This window comes from Chelmon rostratus, chromosome 3, assembly GCF_017976325.1.
Source record: "Chelmon rostratus isolate fCheRos1 chromosome 3, fCheRos1.pri, whole genome shotgun sequence".
Lineage (NCBI taxonomy): Eukaryota > Metazoa > Chordata > Actinopteri > Chaetodontiformes > Chaetodontidae > Chelmon > Chelmon rostratus.
In genome coordinates, this window is record NC_055660.1 from 19148938 (window position 1) to 19171667 (window position 22730).

Here is a 22730-nt window from a genome sequence, read left to right on the forward strand (position 1 = left end):
AACGTCCAGCACAGGAAAGAAACTTATGTGTAGGCGAACCTTTCAGAGCGTGCCTCAGGTCGTCAGTGCTGAACTTTTGACTGAGTATCATTGGAACATGAAAATGAAAGATTTCTCATGGGTCTGATTTATAAAAAGACACAAACTCAACACTAGCAACATGTCTTTAATTCTGACAGTGAAAAACAAAAAGATTTCGGGGTAAAAGACTGGATATTGCCTCTGCTGATTTCAGTAGCTGGTCTTCAAGATTTCAGTCCTTGTTAGCTTCTAAAAAGGACTTCAAATGAAACAGAGGTAGATGCAAATGAAGTTGATGTGCATTCTTGCAATTTCTGGGTTTTATCCACACGGATGAATGCATTTATTGTAAGTCGCTTTGGATTAAAAAAAAGACCATGTCAAAAAAAAAAAAAAGTAATATAGACTTATGTGCATTATTATTTCCAAATGTCAAGTTTTCTGAAATGAAAGGGACTTTCCAGGTGGAGCAGTTGCATCTACTGATTAGCCTGGTTTACAGCAGTCAGCTGTAATGATCCTGTTCCTGTTGGACAGTCATGGCTTTTTCTTGTAGATCAGATGATTTCTCCACTCGCTCCACTGGCAATGCATCCAGACCTGCTGAATACGGCCCTCTTCAGGCGACAAGTGGAATAGCAGACAAAATGAGGACGTCAGAGTGAAATTGAAAGTAAAAACGCAGGCGATAAAAACAGCCACCCTGCACGGTTCCACCACAGAGTGGACAGAAGGTCAATCTGCTGCAGATCTCGCATTCCAGTTTCAAGTGATCCGTCAGAAGTGGAAGCAAGAAAGATGAGTGGGTGCTTGTGTCATTTTACTGCTGTTAGCACTTCTCTTTTAGCTGTGAACATGCTTGTGGTATAAACATATAAGAAAGAAATATTGGAATACTTGTATTTGTATTTTTGTAGCTGCTGTAGTGCCAGGCATGCAGCACCACTTTTGCTTTTGTTGTAAAGATGTGTAGGATGTTATGTAGCTGTAGTCCCTTGAAGTCGTCATGCTTTGTGCTTATGTCGAAGTGGAGGTGTGTTGATGAAAAATAATGTCATAAATGGAACATTTGCAGGTTATGGAAACATCAGGGCCGTTGAAACTACTGGTGCTTCATGGCAAACATCTCAGCAGGACAGGCTGGGATACTCAGGTAAACTCTGCAGTGGAGAAACAGGAGCTGATTTGATAAAAAAAAAATTGTAGAAAAAGTTAACTTATAGCTTTCATCTTCAGCATCAACAGTGCTTCAATATCCATGGATTGGCAGGGAAATAAATAAAATTGTTGCCCTGAGGCCATAATCATGTTCTCTGATTTCTCTCTGAAGGTGTGAGGGCATCTCACACCATGGCAGAGACCGATGCAGGCAGAATGGAAAGGTACAAGTCTAAAATCAAAAGAGTGGGAGCAAAGTATAACATCGACCCCGCCCTCATTGCTGCCATTATCTCCAGAGAGTCCAGGGCTGGAAATGCTCTCACTGATGGCTGGGGAGACCACGGGAACGCCTGGGGACTGATGCAGGTTGTAATAAATACTGCTGTTTTACACAGGTCCCCTGAGCAGAACCTCACATTATAATTCAATGACAGCAGCGTGTATTGCCATTTCTGTAGGTTGATGTAAATCCAAGAGGAGGTAACCACACTCCAGTAGGTGAATGGGACAGTGAGGAACACCTCTGCCAAGCCACCAAGATCTTGGTTGATTTCATCAAACTGATACAACGCAAACCTGCATTTTCTGGCTTGAGCAAAGAGAAGCAGCTGAAAGGTTTGATTTAGTGACTCAGTAGACTCACACATGCACCAGCTCTCTCTAGACTTTGCTTCGCTTCATTCTCATTTGCATTTGTTCCTGCAGGAGGGATAGCAGCCTACAATATGGGGGACGGAAAGGTCCATTCTTATGAAGGTGTGGATGAGAACACAACAGGCAAAGACTACTCCAATGATGTTGTTGCCAGGGCTCAGTGGTACAAAGCGCATGGAGGCTTTTAACAGCTGGAGCTGTCCACAACAAAAATCTCCTCCAAATCATGAAGGAAACTCTCTGATGATGATGATGATGATGATGACGGATATTTGGGTCACATTCCTATACTTTGATAAGTTTGATTACACACATATATTCTGCTAATAGTTAGATTACATGCATATGCTTACGTTAATGACAGTTGGATCCTGATATGTTGATCTTATTCAAATTTTCTGCTGATGGATTGTGTGACTGAATAATTAACAGAAATTCTACTTCTCCTGGTTAAGTTTTTCCTTTATTATTCATAGAAGTGATTTAGACGAGGAGTGATTCTTTGTGTGCTATTGCTTCATTAAAAGAACCCAGAGGACCAGAGATTTTTGAGACTGTCCACGATAATGATGATGATGATGATGATGATGTGTGCCCTGTGTCAGAACTTAAGCTAAATAAATATAATGCAAAGCAAAACCACCACTGATATCTCTGTTCTTTTGGAAAATACAGTCCTCTCTCTGTGACGGGTTTCTGCAGGGTTCATCAAGTTCAATTTAAGCCTTTTGAAAACCTTCTTAATACCAATCTGTGTTAACTGAAAGTGCCATCATGTACAGGTTCTGTCAAACGTGCGTCAGAGCTGAATATCTGCAATAAATCTCTGTTCTGTGGAGGGAAATAAAAGTTCAGCTGCACACAAACTTTGGAGTTCTGTCCTCACATGATTGCACATTTGCAGAAAATATAGACAAATCATGCAGCAAATCTCTGAACATTTCTCTTATGAAGTGAATTGATTGACTGATATCTTTACTTTTGCAATCATTATGTAATTCACTCTGTCAAATGCATAGTTTCAGGCTCAAAGCCCTCTGTCCATTCCAGTCAGTGGGTTTATTCCAAAATCAAATCCTGTTTTTTTCATGATTTATAGTCATGTACCAACTATTCAGGCCTGAGGAAGGGATGCAGGGGAGAACTGAATCCCTTGAATTTCTGCAACTGAGCATACAGCTCTGTACCCTCGTGTTATACTGTATGTTTGAAATACAAGGCTTGTTAACACACACAGAAGTCTCTGGGTACCACAGAACATTTCAAAACACCACACAGTTATGAGTTAACTTTTCCAACTCAAAGGCTTCGGCTGAAATTCAACCCCAAATACAACAGCAAGGGTTTTTATCTCACTCCTCAGATGTTTCCTTGTGGACCAACAGATGGCAGACAGACAGACATGACAAACATTGCCATCCTGAGAGCCACGCTGAAAAAGAGGTTTAAGTCATGTTATTCCACCCTGTCTGACAGTATGTATGCAGCATATTCTGTTTTAGTTTGTTCCAAGCCCTAATTTGTCAGGAAGGGGGGAACTAGGGAAACTATGAGGGGAATCTAAGGGTTGAACCCAGGTGCAGACAAACAAAGGGGACGTAGACTATGGTAAGACACTATGGGAAAACATTGACAAGGTACATGGCATGGTAACACAAAGACAAGACTAGATAACACTTACATGAGACGTGGCATGGACATGATCAAAGACAAGACACGGAAAACCACTCACAACTGGAAGGACATGAACACAGACAAACTAAGGAATGCACTAGAATCAAATTAATACGTTTATTGAGTCACAACGAAAATCTACAAGTAAGGAAACTATAATAAAACACACACTCTAGGGACAAGGGCTATACATACGAGGGAACACTGAGGGGGGGAAAAACTGAGCAATAGAAACACGCTAACTCAAAACACAATGGGGCATGGATGAGACAGGGGCAGCACAGATACTCTAACACAAAACGTGGCGGACTATAACAAAAGAAGACTACAAACTCAATTACATAAACTGTGGCAGAACTATAACAAGACAAGACTAGAAACTCAATTACATGAACAGGGGCAGGACTAATGACATGACTAGGAATAAACTATAAATAAAATAAACAGAAAGCGCTCCCGAAGGAGGAAAACACAAAAGCTATGAAAGACCTTGAGAACTTAACAGAAACAAAATCACTTCTTGAGAACTCGGAGGGAGACAACACTACTATTAAATAAAACAAAACCAAGGGACAATCTAACAAGGAACTGAAATTCGGCTATAGTTAGCGAAAACAAAACAAAGCTTGACTAAGCAAATAATAAGAAAAGGAAAACTCACAGAGAACACAGCGTGGACAAGAACAAAGACAAGAAACAAACTTACAGGGACTGAAACAAAGGACAAAGGCAAACCAAGGAGACATACACATGAAACACGACACGGACGTGAACAAAGTTAACACAGCACAGAAACACTTACGTGAAACCAGACTCGGACATGACAAAGAAACAACACAACAAACACTCACTATGGGACTATGGCAAGAATTACAACAATAACGCAGACTATGACTTTGACTATAGTTTCTCAGACAACGAGAAGACACGGACTTAAATACACTAGGGAGGAACACTAATGACGCTCAGGTGAAAACAATCAGACAATCATACGGGAGGGAAAACACAGGAAGTAAAGCAACACAAAGACACATAACATGAACCTTCAAAATAAAACAGGAAGTAACCAAAACCAGGCAAAGACAAGACACAATGGGAAACTTAACAAAATACAAACAAGACAGGGCAAGGGTACAGACTAAGACAATACAGAACTCTAACATAAAACATGGCATGACTATGAGGACAATATGGATAACACAGACTTGAACAGAGAAACGAACATGAACTAAGAAAACACTAGAATGAACACTTACAAGGAACAAGGCAAAAGATCAACAAGAGAAAAACTAAACCAAACCGCCGTGCATGGCACGGGTCATGACATAATTGAAGATATATGATGTTTTGTTTTTTAAGGATGTACTGATTGACTGATTGTTAGAAAACTATGATAGTGACCGGACTTGACATCTCAAGTGTTATACAACTGTTCCCGTTGAAAAAGAGCAAAGTTTAAAGATAAGATAAGATAAGATAAGATAAACTTTATTAATCCCCAGCTGGGGAACTTAGGGTGTTACAGGCAGCAGCAATAGAAACAGCAATAGCAAAGTCAATAGAAATTAAAAAAAAAGAGAGAAGAAACTACTCCTAAAGTAAAATAAAGGTTGGAGTTCCACATTTCCATTGACACAGATCCCATCTGAGGTGTCTGTGTTACAGTTTAATGAACGTCCAACACAGGAAAGAAACTTATGTGTAGGCGAACCTTTCAGAGCGTGCCTCAGGTCGTCAGTGCTGAACTTCTGACTGAGTATCATTGGAACATGAAAATGAAAGATTTCTCATGGGTCTGATTTATAAAAAGACACAAACTCAACACTAGCAACATGTCTTTAATTCTGACAGTGAAAAACAAAAAGATTTCGGGGTAAAAGACTGGATATTGCCTCTGCTGATTTCAGTAGCTGGTCTTCAAGATTTCAGTCCTTGTTAGCTTCTAAAAAGGACTTCAAATGAAACAGAGGTAGATGCAAATGAAGTTGATGTGCATTCTTGCAATTTCTGGGTTTTATCCACACGGATGAATGCATTTATTGTAAGTCGCTTTGGATTTAAAAAAAAGACCATGTCAAAAAAAAAAACAAGTAATATAGACTTATGTGCATTATTATTTCCAAATGTCAAGTTTTCTGAAATGAAAGGGACTTTCCAGGTGGAGCAGTTGCATCTACTGATTAGCCTGGTTTACAGCAGTCAGCTGTAATGATCCTGTTCCTGTTGGACAGTCATGGCTTTTTCTTGTAGATCAGATGATTTTCTCCACTCGCTCCACTGGCAATGCATCCAGACCTGCTGAATACGGCCCTCTTCAGGCGACAAGTGGAATAGCAGACAAAATGAGGACGTCAGAGTGAAATTGAAAGTAAAAACGCAGGCGATAAAAACAGCCACCCTGCACGCTTCCACCACAGAGTGGACCGACAGGCACATCGAAATAGAATAGCGGGTGATAAGGGAAAGTGATAGTGGGGTTAAAGAAGCCATTAAACACACTCCATTGAACAGAGCGACAGTGTGCAACAGGTCTGTTGGTGATAGCTCTTATTTTCAGCTTCAAGTGGACTATCCCAGGACAAAATGGGAAATGGTAAGAGCTTGTGCTGTGTGTGTGTGTGTGTGTATATATATGTATATATGCATATATATATGCTTGTTTGAAAGGATTCATCAACTCAAAAGTAACAGCACAATCCCTTTAAGTTCTCATGCTTTGTAGGTGTGCTGATGAAAAATAATAATCATTTTAATGTACTGGACATTAGCAGGGTATGGAAACATCATGGACGTTGAAACAACTGGTGCTTCACAAAAAACAGCTAACAGTGACAGGCTCAGTTACGCAGGTAAACTCACAAAGCTTACATCTACAGTAAACATCCATCCATATCTGCAATTAAACTACAGTCAGGGCACTGATGGAAAAATCGATGCATAGACAGTTTGTTGCCCTGAGGCCATAATCATGTTCTCTGATTTCTCTCTGAAGGTGTGAGGGCATCACGCACCATGGCAAAGACCGATGCAGACAGAATGAAAAAGTACAAGTCTAAAATCAAAAGAGTGGGAGCAAAGTATAACATCGACCCCGCCCTCATTGCTGCCATTATCTCCAGAGAGTCCAGGGCTGGAAATGCTCTCACTGATGGCTGGGGAGACTACAGCTATGAGAGAAGAGCATGGAACGCCTGGGGACTGATGCAGGTTGTAATAAATACTGCTGTTTTACACACGTCCCCTGAGCAGAACCTCACATTATAATTCAATGACAGCAGCGTGTATTGCCATTTCTGTAGGTTGATGTTAATCCAGAAGGAGGTAACCACACTCCAGAAGGTGAATGGGACAGCGAGGAACACCTCTGCCAAGCCACCAAGATCTTGGTTGATTTCATCGAAGCGATCCAAAACAAAGGCAAATTTCGTTGCTTGAGCAAAGAGAAGCAGCTGAAAGGTTTGATTTAGTGACTCAGTAGACTCACACATGCACCAGCTCTCTCTAGACTTTGCTTCGCTTCATTCTCATTTGCATTTGCTCCTGCAGGAGGAATAGCAGCCTACAATATGGGGGACGGAAACGTCCATTCTTATGAACGTGTGGATGAAAACACAACAGGCGAAGACTACTCCAATGATGTTGTTGCCAGGGCTCAGTGGTACAAAGAGCATGGAGACTTTTAACAGCTGGAGCTGTCCACAACAAAAATCTCCAAATCATGAAGGAAACTCTCTGATGATGATGATGATGATGATGATGTGTGCCCTGTGTCAGAACTTAAGCCAAAATAAATATAATGCAAAGCAAAACCACCACTGATATCTCTGTTCTTTTGAAAAATACAGTCCTCTCTCTGTGACAGGGTTTCTGCAGGGTTCATCAAGTTCAATTTAAGTCTTTTTAAAACCCTTTTAATACCACATCGATCACAACTGAATATCTGTTTCAGTAATTAGTATTTCAGTTTCTGTTTCAGTATTGTCCAGCAGTATGTGACAATTCGTCATGATTAAAGTGACCTGGAAAAACCATTGAATAGATAAACAACTGACAATGATTCATTAATTTAAGTTAAAGTTCTTTTTTTCCTCTAATTGACTCTTGCTCGTTATGTGACATTGAGTTTCATAGCTACTGTGGCAAGCAGAAGTGAGGGTATTCGCTGCAGGTCTGGATAGCGCTGCCAGAGCCCGCAAAAATATAGATGAGCCTCCTGCAGACAGCCTGTGTGACAATAGGCTGTGAAGGAGAAAAGTGTTATTCGCTGCTGTCTTATGCAGGGGTGGAGCTGTAGATAGTCCAACCGCATTGGGGCCCGTATCACAAGCAGGGCCCAGCCAATAGCAAGTGGGCCTCTAGCAGAGCTGCTTCAAGGCAACAATCCTATTCACTGTCTCCTGGCCTTACATGCTCAAATGTGCACATCTACCTAACGCATGGTGTCAGCAACTTTATTGAAAAAAACATAAGTGCCAAGTCAAGTATAACAAAATTCTAAGGGAAAAGGGAATGAAGGTCTCATGTACTTCACTGCACTGCTGTTGAGGCAGCTTTTGGGTTAAGGAGGTTTGTGGGTTTCTGTTTCTGTTTCAACTGAAAGTGAAACAGAGCTACATATCTGCAGCAAATCTGTGATCTGTGGAGGGACGATAAAGGTTCAGCTGTACATAAACACATGATCACAGATCGGCAGAGAATATGGACGAAGTGTATGGGAATATAAACAGCATTTCCCTGGAAAAACCCCCATGTCTTATAAACTGAATTCAGTGACTTCATCTTTAATAAAGTCATTTGTTAATTTTAAGAGAAACATATGATGATATTTTTCTCAGCTTTCGGCATGCTGTTTATGAAAATAAACAACAAAACAAAAGAAATAATGGTGAACATTCTTGGATATAAATATAAAACACTGTATGAAACATGACAGTAAGTCAGAATAGTTAGTACTGTTTGGATTTTTTACAACTGAAAAAGCGCACACACAATTTCCAAGTTTTGTTTTGCTGGAATTGCGTGACTGTGCTGGACACCTGGGAGCACAGCAGGACCAGTATCGTTCTTTCCCCGGTGTCCTAAAAGACAATTAAATGTAAAATACAAACTATAAGCTTCGGATGTAAGATTTGACTTCATCATAACAACAACACAGTCAGTAGCTTTCTGCCCTGAATGGGTCTCCACTGGTGGGAGACTGACGGCTGTGTCGGGGTCAGCGGTAGGTGCAGTGGTGCTCCTGGTGCTGCCGCAGCTCCACTTTGTGCTGGAAGCTGTAGAAGCAGCGAGGGCAGCGGTAAGGCCGGTCGTCCCTGTGTTTACGGCTGTGGGTGATGAGGTTGGAGCTCTGGCTGAATGCCTTCCCGCATATCTGACACACATGAGGCTTCTCCCCTGGCACACAAAGCACAGCACAGACATAGACACATAAAGACGTCTGCGAGGCTCAAACCAATGGATGTCGCACGACGCACACTTGCTTAAAAAATAACTTCAGGGAACAGTTTGACATTTTTGTAAACCCTCATGCATGTCTTCGCTTTCTTATCCAGCATTAGATGACAAGATTGACATTGCTTTCATTCTTGTGCACTAATTATGAAGTAAGTGCCAGCAGCTGGTTAGTTTAGTTTAAGATTAGAGATCCATACAGATTGGAAACTGGGGAAAAACAGCTAGCCTGGCTCAGTCCAAAGGTAAATCCACCTCCGTGCCAAGATGAATAATTAACGTGTCATCTTTCAGAGTTCTTTTTTTTTCATCTATTATGTGCACATGAGCGAATGCCAGACGGTGATATGAACAATGTGGCTGATTGTCGTATAAATCTGTTAGAGTACAAGATAAAAGTGTTATAATATTTGTTACAGTGACAAAATACAGTAAAACACTGGGTTGTATTTAATATGACTTTGAGTTTACATGCAAGGATATGTGTATGCGCTGGAAGTAATAGCAGTTAGTATGAGCGATTAGTTAGTTAGTTAAAGTGATTTGTGGAAAATGAAACAGCACTTCAGTTTACAAAAGATGCCAGCTGGGGACTTTGATACAGTATGTAAAAAAAAGACATTCAAAGGGGATACAGACACCCACCGGTGTGTATGAAGGTGTGTTTCTTCATGTCAGACTTCTGGTGGAACCTTTTGCCACAGTACTGGCAGGGGTAGGGTCGGATGTCTGAATGTATGAGCAGGTGAGTGGAGAGGGTGGAGGAGCGCTTGAAAACTTTTCCACACACTGTGCAGCCAAACGTCTTCTCCTGAAACAACAGGCCTGTGGTTATGGATCCAGAAGATTTGTACCTCACATGTGCATGAAATTGATTATTTTCCACCAAAGGAAATGCACACACAGAAATGCACACGTTTCTAAAAAGAAACAGGATGCCGACCTTGCCCCTGCATAGCGACCGCCCAGTATCTGTCCTGCTGGACTTGACGTGTGCTGGTGACCGAGGCGCTCTGCGTCCATGACTCTTGCATATGTGACTCTTCAAACTTGACAGACATGAAAATATCTGCAAAGGTGAGAAGAATAAAGTTTAGCACTGGAAAAACTGAAGAGGTAATTATAGACACTAGGGGAGCGGACGGTGGGAAACTCCATCGACACACTGCTGGGAAACTAGTTAAAATGTTTCCATTTCTAGACACTACTGACCTTACGCCTTATTCTTTCATTTACTATTTATTATTATATTATTATTTTAACTACCTGCATAACATACCTCCCCATCCATTTAAATGTGAGAAAATGTTAAAGCTGCAGTCACACTGAACGTGTGTATGAATGTGTGTGTGTGTGTGTGTGTGTGTGTGTGTATATATATATATATTCATATATATATAGAAATATGCAGGATATTGTTAATAACTAAAGTTGCTAACATTTTCAGTTGCAATTTTAATTACAGTTGTTGTACTTGTACAAATGTACTTTAATGTGATGGAAGGTTGTCATACTTTGCCACAGAGTGGACACTCCTGCTTCAAGCAGCCGCTGCTCCTGGTCTCCCTCAGGATCTGAGGGTGCTTAGTCATGTCTCCCAGTCCCACAGAGAGTTTGTCTGGATTTCCTGAGCTCACATGAGGTCTGGACCATACTGCTGGTGTGAGAAGGTGAGAATCGACCTTCTCCACGGGGCTAAAAGTATTTAAGTTGACAGGACTGTATGGCTCTGCAGAATGAATGCAAAGACAGACAGGTTAGTAGACTGGCTGCTATTCATACGACCTTCTGAAACTTTAGATTGATTAATATATTATTTTAGATCATCAAAATTATTTGAATAATTGTATAAAGCCTCACAAAAAAACAATCAAACATGAGATAAAAAATCTATCCATCATTACTGCTCACTCTAAATCAGCTTTCTGTGTATTTCCCAGATAAACCAACATAAAATCACTGCACCCACCATAAGAGTTGGGACTGAATGGCTGAAGGTGCCCACTTCCATCAGACGGGTTGGCAGCCTGAAGGTCCTGCTGCAATAATGTGATGGGCACCGCGTTAATATCTGCCGCTTCTGTTGAGGAGTACTCCAGGGATGTATCCCAGGGCCCCGTCTTTTTTCCTAGCTGGCTAAATGTTACCATGGTCGATCCAGGGCCAGAGCTTCTTACTGCGGACCGAAGGTGGTGCAGCCCACCTCGCTTCACCAAGAAAGAACGAGGCATGACTCAGGAGGGAGAAAGACCTGCTCTGCACCTGAAATCAAGGTCATCTTCAGGATGAAGAAAATAAAATGATTGTCGGTGTTAGTGACATTCAAATGTCGGTTTTCCTCAACAGAATCTTACTGGTTACGTATTTGTGTAAATTATGAAAACTAAACCTTTGGGACTTTCTCTGCAGCTGTAGTAACACCACCTAATGCACAGTAACAGAAAGCAAATACTAAAATGATGGTTGTGGTGTTTGTATCGCCCAAAAGAGGGCAGCAGAACTGCATATTCAATAGTTGGTTTCCTGCTTGAATCTGTGTAAATGCTGCATGCTGTAGATCTGTTGATGTTTTCGAGCAGAGAAAGCGTGGGATCATCAGAAAGGACAAAACATTTTGTGTTAACAAAATGTTGATTACAGTGTCATGATGGGACATGATTGTTTTTACTGCTACAGATGATTTAACGTTGTTTTTGTTTTGTTTAGTGTGTTCTGTTTACATGACATGTATAGATATATAATGATGCTTAGATAATGAAATTATACCCAGTTATTATTATTATTATTATTATTACTGATATTAGTAGTGGTAGAGGTAGTAGTAGTAGTAGTAGTATTCAGGCCCTTTATTCAGACTCATCATTCAGATGAGGCTGTCTTCATGGACCTCTCTGTGTTTCCCTCTGATCATTGTTGCCTATACTTGACCAGTTTACCAGCCCTTGACGATCACTTGGCATTTAAGTCGGAGGTCAGTTTTTGTCACATCCAACCAACCATTTTCTTCTTGGTCAGTGTTTCAAATTGTGCTCGACAGACTCGTTAGCCCGTTAGCCGCCCTGTTGTCAACACTGGCTCACTGATCTTCCTCCCATCTCTGGAGCTTCTGTTAATCTGCATTCACACTGCAGGTGAAAACAGTCCAAATCTAACTGGAACTGATGTGTGCACCTAAATTTCCTACAAATCTGGTTTGTGACAGTGTGACACAAATGGTCATATCAGGATCGCAGCTATATCACTTAGCAGTTTTCATGACTCAGTGCTAGCATGTGAGCAAAGGTGAAGCTGCAGTGGAGGACAATAAGGTGTTGCACCACATAGGAAATGGGACAAATGTTGTGTGCTTAAAAGTATTTTAAAATAACTGTAAAATGAAAGAATTAGAATCTTAAGATATTAATAATAAATAAATCTAAATGACAAGTTATATATTTATGACAACTACTGATAACAAGGTTGTGTGTATATATACACACACACACACACACACACACACACACAAATATATGTATATGTATGTGTGTGTATGTGTGTATATATATATGCATACACATATACATATACATAGACATAAAATCATCTTCTGCAGTGGTGGAAGAATTGCTCAGAATTAAAATAAAAGTACCAATGCAATACATGTAAAAATACTTGGAATACAAAAAAATCAACCAAGCAAAGTACAAAAGTATTACCAGCTATATATACTTACTATATTAGATTATGAGATTGATAATACTAATGCAAGGATGTGTAAGTAGAATTTTACCATTGTAGCTGGTTTAAAACGTTTAAAACTTTCTATACAGTGTAGTTAATGTAGTCCGGTGGTTCCAGACCTTGGGGTGGGCCCCTCCAAAGGGTCATAAGATAAATCTGAAGCCTAAAATTGAAGTACTCGGGTGTCTTTAGGACTATGATTTCTTTACTTACTGCATGTACAGTTACCTCATAATTGTAAAAATTGTACTCGAGTACAGTACTTGAGTTGCCATACTTTGCTACTTTCCACCACTCGTTACTTGCATGTTCTAAACGATGTATCCTTGAAATCTAGGAAAATTCCTCAGAATGTAAGTGAAGCAGCACAGAAACACCGATAAGAAAATGACTCTTTATGTTAAACTAAACATGCCACAGCGCAGGAAATCAGATAACACGCCGCATCTGAATTGATGGTGGATTGCACGCGCTTGAAAAATGTCCATTTATGATCGAGCGAGAGCACTTCACCTTTGAGAAAATACTGAGATCTGTCAATCTGTAGAAACCTGTTTTGCCTTGAATTAACTGTATCGATGTCATAATGTGTGCACATTTGCTCCTAAGTGTTTTCTACTGATCGCTTATGTTTTTACTTTCAGGTGTCTTCTATGCAGAATAGTCTTTGCTTGTTAGCACATTGCTTGTTGCTTCAGAGATGACATACAGTATTTTTAGTTATTAATTTCAGCGTGGTGGCTGTTTCTTGGTACATGTTAAAACTGCTGAATAGTGACTAGATTGGACAACACAACGTGAACAGCCAACAAAATTTGGAGTATATTCCTGGTCACTTTCAGTATGATGGACGGCCAGCTCAGTGAAGGGTCAAGGCGGTTCAGACCTTCTTTCATTTGATAATGACACAAGTTTCAGTGGTTTACTTCCAGTGACTTCCTGGGCTTTGTTTTTGCTCGAGCATGCCGTGTGAACTGTGGGTCGACATACATTCCAGTCTAGACATTTTATCTCAAGGATGGCCAAAGAAACCTGCTTATTAGTGCATTGTTTCTCTTTCTCCTCTTTACTGGAACAGTTGAGCAGAAGATCTGCACGGCCACATGGAGACAATTACAAAAATAGTTGATTAGCACCTGAATTCACACACTTTGATGTAGTTGAACACATCTTGTCCCTAAACGTCTAATTTAGAGTAATGGCAAAATCTGCATTGGTCAAACCCAAGAGTATTTTTTTAATCAGCATGTTAAGGGAAAAAAATAAATATGAGCAAAACAAACAAAAACTGGAGTAGCTCCGAGCAGAAATGTGAAGATAGTTTTCAGAATTAAATAAGCAAACACTCACCAGATTCTTACAATCCACCAGCTTCTTAACGTCACTCACGACCGTCACACTGATATTTTAAGTGAGATGAAAGTCTTACATCGAGCCAGATGCGCCGGTGTGCAGTGAGTTTGTCACATGTGGGGTCAGTCTGCTCTGAGGTGGGTTGTGAGCCGTTGATGCTGTCTGCAGGTCGGCGTGATGAGAGCCAAGACGAATGAGGAAGTGTCAGCGCTGACTCCTGCGGGCCGACAACCACACTGCTTCCTCACACACGAACCCAAACACTGCACACTCGCAGCAGCGCTAAATCTGTCAGGCCCCACTTAAGAAAAAAAAAAAAAAAAAAAACGGTTTCGTGCAAATTATGTAGAAGCAACACACAAACTTAACACAGCATCAGATTAATGTAGGGGAGACAGATAAAGGCGATGCGAGAGGAAGAGGGTGGACGACCGTGCTCAGAATTCTTCAGAAAGTGTCGACACACTCCGTTGACACAGATGTGTTACAAAACACACCGCCGGGGTCAAATTTAAAAGAAGCCGGCTGATGCAAGCGTAGATTCCCTTCTATAGTACTGAATGAATGCTGCACATTATTGAGAAGAAGACACAGCAGGAGGAAATGTGAAGACATTTGTGTGACTGTGTAATAAATGTGAGAAACTATGTGATTCTAGAAGCAAGTCGTCCCTGTGAAGCAAGGCCTGATAAAGCTCATTCCTTCTGCCATAAAGCTCCACTAATGTCCTAAAAAACACACCAGTGATCCACACTGAGTGACACTTTTCTTCAATATGATGAGCATGGCCACTGCAGCTGATCTATCCTGGTGCAGAAAATAGTCAACAGGTTTTTAAAAATCAGACTGTAGAATTATGACCTTGATTTTAAAAATCACAGTCTTCAGGAGGAACAAATGGGCTGAGCAGGGCAGCCGGACAGCACTGAGAGGTGGAATAACAGTTTGTCAGCTCAGTCTTCTCATGGGATTTGTTGATAATTTGAAAAATATCGAGTAAGGTCTCGGGGCCTTATATTCTTTTATTGTGCTTAATAACAAAGAAATATTCATTTTAAAGGCGGTTTTTAATGGTGACATTCAAGTTTTGAAGGAAGACATAAGATCAGTCACGATTTAACATCATGCAGGACTTACTGACAGGAGAAATAACGGTGGACTCGTTTAAAAACTGCTGCCGTCCCAAACAAAAACCTGCAGCGCATCATTTCACATGTGCTCATGCTTGAGAGGGCTCTTCAGAAGGCTTCAGAGCTCTTCAGAAGGCTGCTGAATTTTGGGGACTCTTGTGCATCCGGGAATGAGCACATTTACTTTTGTCAAACTGATTTTTGACATTGATAAAACCGCTCTCCACTGAATTAGGTTGCACCAGCTGTTTGTAAATCCATTACAGGTTTGTGGGTGAAGACCTTCCTGTTCTCAGGAAGGTCCTCACCTCAGCTATTTTCAAATTTGTTGTTTACCAGCAATGAAGTATGAACAGGAAGTCACCACACCGTCATGAAGTGCTCATGTAAGTGCCAAAAATAGCAGTTTTAGGGGCCAATCTGCAGAATATATGTTTCAAATATTTAGTTAGTATTCATGCAGTTTAGCGAGTGGAAATGCTATTTAGCTAGTCACTTACTCTGATCTTATTAGCATAATGTTTTGTAATTGGAAGCACATTGTGCTATTTCCCTTTTTTAGCATTTAACATCATCATTACACAGCATTTTGATCAAGTGAGGTTCGTTGACACTATTTTATGTTACCTCTTTTACTCCTCAAACTAAAGTCACAAATTAGCAAGATAACATTTAGCCGAAATATGTGGTAACAACTAATCTCAAAGTAAGAACTGGTTTGTGGCGTGCCCTGTTTAAATGTAGATGCGCTTTAATCTGGATGGAGTTAAAGACATTGCGTCAAAGCTAAGTTTGAACTCATGAAGAGGTGGTGCAATCAGCTAACTGTTCGACATGAACCAGAGGGAAAGATCCACAAACTGCATAAACAATTGCACCTGAAAAGCTTCGTGTAAATATAACCACACAGTAATAAACAATAACAACGCAATCGGGCCTTTGCAAAGGTGCAATGTCAAAGTTTATTTTGTATCATTCATAGGATACAGAACACTGAAATGTATTTTTCCCCATCATACTGAATTTATATAATCTTTACTGTCATTTAATATATTTGATAACAACATCAGTTGAATTGCAAGACAGAAAGAGAGAGGGTGGACAGGGTTCCTGGGTACGATGCTGTGGATGTTGAACAGCCGTCACATACAGCACATAAATCTGAGAGATCCTACACCAGACCAACCAGGATGGACACTGTTTTTTTTTTTTTTCCTGACTGTCTGTGAGGAAAAACTCACATGTGCAACACTGTTTGCACAGCGCGGTCTTATTTCCCGCTTTAAACCGGAGAAAACCTGTGCGGACGTTCCACTTTCAAGATGACAAATCTGGAGCAACACAGTGTGATCGAGTTTCAGTCCACACAAATTTCACTTTACATTACACAGCTGTTTAATGAAGGGCTGTAGTGGCTGATGTGTGGATGAGACCTTCGTTAAACATACATGACGTCATTAAGCATAGAGTGTAAATCTACCTATTTGTATGGCACATTTTGATGTTTAATTATGGTCATCTCATGTGATGCTGTTAGCAGGAGAAACCAAAGTACTGACGGTAATTATAAAAATAATATTAAGAATGAGAGCTCGTACCATATTCAAAACTAATTTACAAACATATCAAAATGTTTCATCACAGTAGATGATGAAGAGTTGTATTGAGACAGTGGTGAGAACAGAGCACCATCACTGAACAGCAGTGTACAGATGTGCTATAATGTGTTGAAAGACACTGAGCACTGATCTGGGTCTAGACTACGGTTAATTTTGGGGAAGTCCTAAATGAAAACATATAATTAGTTTCTACATTTTAATTTGTTTGACTGAAAACTAAAATATTAGAGTTATAATCCTTAAGATTTCAGTTGTGGTGGATTTACGGCTCCCAGAGATCAGTTGTTTACAGTGCAGCCAAACAAATCACAGGCAGAGAGGGATCAGACCACGCTAAAAAAAAAAAAGAAGTTCTTACGATGCGTTGTTGAACCACGTGTGACGGTAAACGTGTTAACAGCTGTTCAGAACGGCCAAACTTCAAGGTGGGGTGAAAAGCCACCATCATAAAGAGGTAATTTCAATTCCAACTCATTTGTTCACCACAGCACAGCTGGTCAATCACATCGTGAGGACGCTGTTAGTCTGTCTCATCGGACTGGTGGTAAAAGCCTGCCACAACCTCTGAGCTAGCAACCTACATGCTGAAAATGGAAAGTTATCCCAATCCTAAAATGGTCACTAACAGTATGACCACGAGCAAGGTTGCAGCTGTTGCCCTGTCTTCTGCAGCTGCCTAGCCATTTTAATGCCAGGGCTCGCCCAGCAATGTGCAAATATTCCACCAAAGTTACGCCACCCCACAGCAGTATTTTGAAGGGGCACCATCGCTGCATCCTGGGCTTTACGCTGCCTGAAATGACTCTGACTTGTTTAAAGTTTTTTTCCCGCATTGTGGAGTGATAATGGGGACCCAGACCTTTCTCCATAGGTCAATATGACTGGCTATGTGAGACCAGGTGGCTGTGAGTGTCGGATTCTCACTTTCGTAACCTTAGAGAAACTGTTGGACACAAGCGGCCCTTTAATCCGACATCAGGAAGGATAAGAGTGGGTCGTGTTGCCTTGTGCGTCACATGACAAGCACGCAATCATTGACTTATGTCTTCCACATCATCTTTTCCTGTAAAGCCTTTGAATCCCACAAAGGACGGACACCACCAGTAACAATGACAAGTACTACATGGAGAGGCAATTATAAAATGTAAATGCCTTGAATAGCTATTTCCAGCCGTAAATGTTATCAAAAAGGAGGCCTGATAGGTGAAAATCTTAAGGATTATAACTTGTGAGTGAAGTGAGAAATCCAGCCAGTTATCACCCAAAGTAAATGAATCCAGGGGCCTAAATCTCATGCTCAACAGTGCCGATACCAGTCCACTTTCTTTCCATACAAAGAACTAGAGGGAGCTCAAACTGAAAAGATTTGGTCACTGATTTGGTCTGAAGATATCCAAACGCTGATTTCCGTGTGGAGATTTCAGTTGTTGCACCCGCCAATGACCACTAAAAAGCTGTTATTTGCAACAGAGTGGTGGGCAAACCAACATCCTCTTTACCTCTTTGATGGCCATTACTGGAAGATCCAATTTCCTTATTTCTTAGAAGATGGCAGTCATTATCTCCTGTAACGTTCCTTCATTTGTATTGCACAGAAACTACTTATCACTGTGAAGCATAAAGTGGGCCTTTCAGGAATTCAGAGAAAATCTTCCAATCTTCCAGTCTGAAGAATAGTGAAGGACAACACAAAGACCGGATGGATAATCTTGGAGAAGTACTCAGATAACGTCCATCCCTCTGAGGAGCTCAATATAATATGAAATAATCCCGCCATGAATCCATTAATCCACACCCTCTCTCACTGCTCAATGCTAAGAGCAGCAGAGTTCCTTTCTTTGTAGCACAAAAAGCAGATGGCTGCTCTCCACCCTGTTTGATAAACTATACACTCTGACCTTACACCATCTTCAGTGAGACCTGACTGACAGTGATACAGCTTTAAACCTCATCTATATAACTTTCTTCCTCTCACACTGTAAAGTTCGTATTTCTCCGTACATTTTACACCTTTTTTTACACACGATATATCAGCGTTTGATATGTAAAATACTTTCCACCTGCACACTCTCCAGTCACGATGACAGCCTTTTCGCTGGCATCCTTACAATATGAACTCCTCCCACTGTCATTGGCCCACATGCTGCAGGTTTAGCTGTCAGGAAGTGATATGAGCAGGTGAAGTGCTGACTCCAGATCAGCACTGCTACCTGGATGTGTTTCTGCTTGCATGGGACACTGATAATTAAGGGAATAGTTTGACATTATGGGAAATATGCTTATTAGTTTAAACAGGAACACTGATACAGTCTCGTGTCGGCCTGTTAAATGTAATACTAGAGCCAGGAGATGGTTAGCTTATGTTAGCATAAAGACTGGAAAAAAGGGAAAGGGTTAGCCTAGCTGTGGCCAAATGTTATATCTCGTTTGATTAAAGCAACTTAAAAACCTTTGTAAAGAGGAAATAACAAATTCTTTCTTTTGCACAGTACAAATTCAAATAATAAGCAATAAAATTGATCTTTCCTTAATTCAACACTTTCAGGGGCTTAACTAGCTGCTTCAGTCTCACTTGGTTCGGTATGACCAGTAGCTTAATATGTTAGCTAATGTTAGCTAACCTTAGCTAAATAGTGTTTTGTATTTGCAAATGATATTACTGAGTCAGTTCACTGACTTTATGACTCATTTCCACATGTGCTAATGTTTCTTTATGTTTTAGCATTTACCTTTAAGCCACTTGTGGACAAAGTTCAGCTCAAAGTTACTTAGTCCTGAAAACTGAAGTGCAAAAACAAGCTGGGGTTCATCTGTCTCCTGGCTCCTCAAACTCTCAGCGAGAAAGTGAATAAATGTACTTCCTAAAATGGCAAACGGTTCCTTTAACTCACACATACACAGTGATAACGCTTGGTTTTATTGTTGCCATGACTGCTAAATGCTGAGAGGCTCCAGGGGAGGAATCAAGTTAAAGCGCTCAGTTTTCAGATTCGATCAGTCTGCACAGTAGTTGTCAACCTAATGTATAGCAGAGTTGACAGGAGGTCGCATGTTCACCTCACAAAGCTAAAAAAAACAACAAAAAAAACAACAAAAGGAACCAAATGCAAGAAGTTAATCCAAAATCATAGCAGCACATTTTCCGTCTCTGAAACACTCAGTGTCACAGTAACCCTGTAACAGACGACTAGTTGGCACAAAGGACGGTGTAGAAAGTTTGGCCTCTGTCGGTATCTCTACACTCTTATAGTTTCATATAGATATATAAAAAATAAAAAAAATATCAAAATAAATTACAACATATAAATAATTTCTAAAAAAAACCCAAAAGATTTGGCAACGTTGAGTTTCTTCCTTCCTTTTTTGTGGATTGTGGTGAACATGTGTTGACATGAGCTGTTGTATTAACTTGCTTGCCTTATTGTCATCTGCAAGCCACGGACACAGAAAACACACACATTTAGTATGTTATGAATGCCATCTTGTGATATCCCTACAGTTTGGTGTGTACACTGCACCTCTCACACTCATCACCTTTTAAGTTTTCTTTTTAACACTTAGTCTACTGAGAGGTAAGTGGATGACTGACAGACGTTCTGTTTCGAGTGTCTTCCTAATGAGAAGCATAAAAAGGGAAAAGAGAGGATAAAGATGTATTTAGCTCTGAATCAATCAGGAGGGAGCGTTATATAAGGGTAGACAGAGCTTACAGTGTCAAGTGTCTGTTACTTAGTTCATAGGGAGAGGGAAGAGTCATTTTCTGTCTGACTACTCATGATTCACTCCTCGTCACAGTCACAGATTCAGGTCCAGCGGTCGATCTCGAGCAGCGAGCAGCAACAACACCCTCGCTGGTCCAGTTTCGGTTCATTTTGTTTGTCTGCGTGTCATATGTCTGTGTTTGGATGGATATGTACCTTATCGGGCAGTTTCTGGCACAGTTACACATGGGAACAAGGAGAGAGGCTTTGCACGACCTCTTTGTCAGGGATCACGGGGTCGTGTGGGGAACGAGGTGGCGGAGGCGGTAACAGGAGCGGAGACGATGGGTAGTGATGATCAGAAGAGGTCCAATCAATGCCACTATGTCTGCATCAAGTTGAAGGTAAACACCGGAAAAGCCGAGGAGAAGGACCGGATTGGAGAATACAGTCCCACTTTACAGCAGCAGCCCTGTCCTGCAGCGCTCCAGCGTCTTTTTAGGTCAAAGAAATCCAATGAAACCCTCAGTTGTCCAGCGCCTCGGCACACACCATGCTGCCGTATAGCTGCTGCGGATCCGGATGTGTCCTCACCCGCTCCTCTGCCTCGCTGTCCGTGCTGCCCTCGCTGTCGAGGCGGGCAGACGGGTGACACGGGCCGGACAGGGTGGGGTAAAGGGCGTTGGCAGGCAGCGGGCTGTGGAGGAGGTCCTCGTCTGAGCTCAGGTAGTCCCCCTCAGCAGAGGTGGGGCTGGCCAGGCAGAGATCCTGGTAGTTGGTACTTCCTCCGCCGCTGACCCTGGGGGCTGCCTTCTGTCCTCGCAGCTGCCTGATCTGAACGCAGAGAAAAAGGCTTTACTTCAGTCACCTCCACAAGCAGAGTTTGTCTATATTTCAGTGGTATTTACAGCATTTCATTCTACTGAAAGCAGGAGGGCCGAGATTTTCAAGTCCAGATGAAATGAAATACTCGTCACCATACGGGAGCTTGATACTTTCAAAATGCTATTTTATCTGGAGTACAGAGGCTGACATTATTTTGTATTTTTCTTGCCAATAAATCCCAAGAAAAGACCAACCGTCAATGTGTCAGTTTGTCCCTTAATGTTTTCTTCTTCTCTACCCTGTATGAGGCCTCAGCTCCAAGACCATAAGATGTCAATCTTTCAAAAAGGCTTTTTCTAAAGGTGAGACTATCTCCTAAAACAGCTGGGCACTGCAGCTTTAAGCATTTAATCAAACAGGTGTAAATTGTATATTTGTTAAGGACTATTTCAATGGTGGAAATTATCTAAAATCTGTTTGATGAGCCTTTGCAACAGCATTAAATGTCATGTGTTGTCAGGTGGAATTTTTTTTTAACGGTTTGTTGGGCTTGAAAAAAAAGCCTGTGAAACCCACTGATCTGCATCCTGCTTACCGTTTTGAGGTTGTGCAAATAGGGCAGTGGGGTCTTTACAGCTAAATCTGAGCACCAGAGAGTCTCCCACCAGATAGGAGAGTCGTGTAAAACAGCTGGATGACAAAAAGAGAACTAAACTTGAACAAATAAAAAAACAATAATAAAAAAATATATATTTTTTTGTGTGTGTTTCTTTTCCATCAGTACTGTCCAGCTCTCAGTGGCTGCTGCAGCCTGACAGAAGAGCTCCCACCACAGTTTATCTGCATATGCGTGCTTTTGCCGTGTTAACCTTGCATGTACCACAGTGACTCATGACAAATCTCAGAGGTTTTTCATACACTCAGGCTAGCTGCAGGGTGGGGGGAGGGGGAAAGCAGTGGTTAACCAGTGGAAATGTTTTGACTGTGTCTGACTGCTCTTTAAGCTACAGCAATTTGTCACACTTTTTTGGGGGGGGTCTATCATTTTGTTTTTGCTGTGTGTGTGTGTGTGTGTATATATATATAGCAAAAACATATAGAAACAGTTCAATGGCAAAATTAGCAGGAGACTGTGGAAACGCTTAACTTGAAGAAAATACGTTGTCTTTGCAAAATTGCTGAATAAATTCTCGTCAATCACAATAAATAATACATCAATATGTGCGAATGATCATTACAGCTGCATTATGTAGAATCTGTCATTATGTATCAGCACTGTTATGACTCCATCGTATGAAGAGGACTGCACTGAGATTTTTCTACATTGTTCACTGCTTCCTTGTGTGTACTCACGCAAGTTTCGGTCTCATTTCTAAAACTGCTGCTTTGATGAAAAAAGGTGGGGAGACAAAAAGAGAGGA

The 22730-nt window shown here is 41.0% G+C and overlaps 3 protein-coding genes across 4 annotated transcripts in view; 1 reads left to right on the plus strand and 2 right to left on the minus strand.

The window, feature by feature from the left end:
• The first annotated feature begins 686 nt into the window (after positions 1–686).
• On the plus strand, positions 687–7332 carry LOC121604548. The gene is made up of 9 exons (XM_041934098.1): positions 687–823; positions 1097–1174; positions 1352–1548; positions 1641–1797; positions 1888–2016; positions 6261–6359; positions 6503–6717; positions 6810–6966; positions 7057–7332. Exons 1-9 carry the CDS (start codon positions 820–822, stop codon positions 7191–7193), a joined length of 1173 nt encoding a protein of 390 aa, XP_041790032.1. The 5' UTR covers positions 687–819; the 3' UTR covers positions 7194–7332.
• Positions 5678–14239, minus strand: LOC121627459 (zinc finger protein Gfi-1b-like). Of its 2 annotated transcripts, XM_041966393.1 has the most exons (7): positions 14032–14239; positions 11351–11385; positions 10931–11239; positions 10476–10690; positions 9905–10030; positions 9607–9772; positions 5678–8904 (listed from the first exon to the last, which is right to left on the minus strand). In XM_041966393.1, exons 3-7 carry the CDS (start codon positions 11190–11192, stop codon positions 8726–8728), a joined length of 948 nt encoding a protein of 315 aa, XP_041822327.1. In that variant the 5' UTR covers positions 11193–11239; positions 11351–11385; positions 14032–14239; the 3' UTR covers positions 5678–8725. The 2 variants fall into 2 exon arrangements, with proteins under 2 accessions (XP_041822327.1, XP_041822319.1); XM_041966385.1 differs by lacking the exon at positions 11351–11385 and having other exon boundaries at positions 14032–14237.
• A 1939-nt stretch (positions 14240–16178) lies between these two features.
• The window catches only part of evi5l (ecotropic viral integration site 5 like), a 41317-nt gene continuing 34765 nt past the window's right edge, over positions 16179–22730 (minus strand). Inside the window, exon 19 of the mRNA XM_041966371.1 lies at positions 16179–21318. Coding sequence (XP_041822305.1) covers positions 21010–21318 — 309 coding nt within the window. The 3' untranslated portion in view covers positions 16179–21009. The remainder of the gene's footprint in view (positions 21319–22730) is intronic.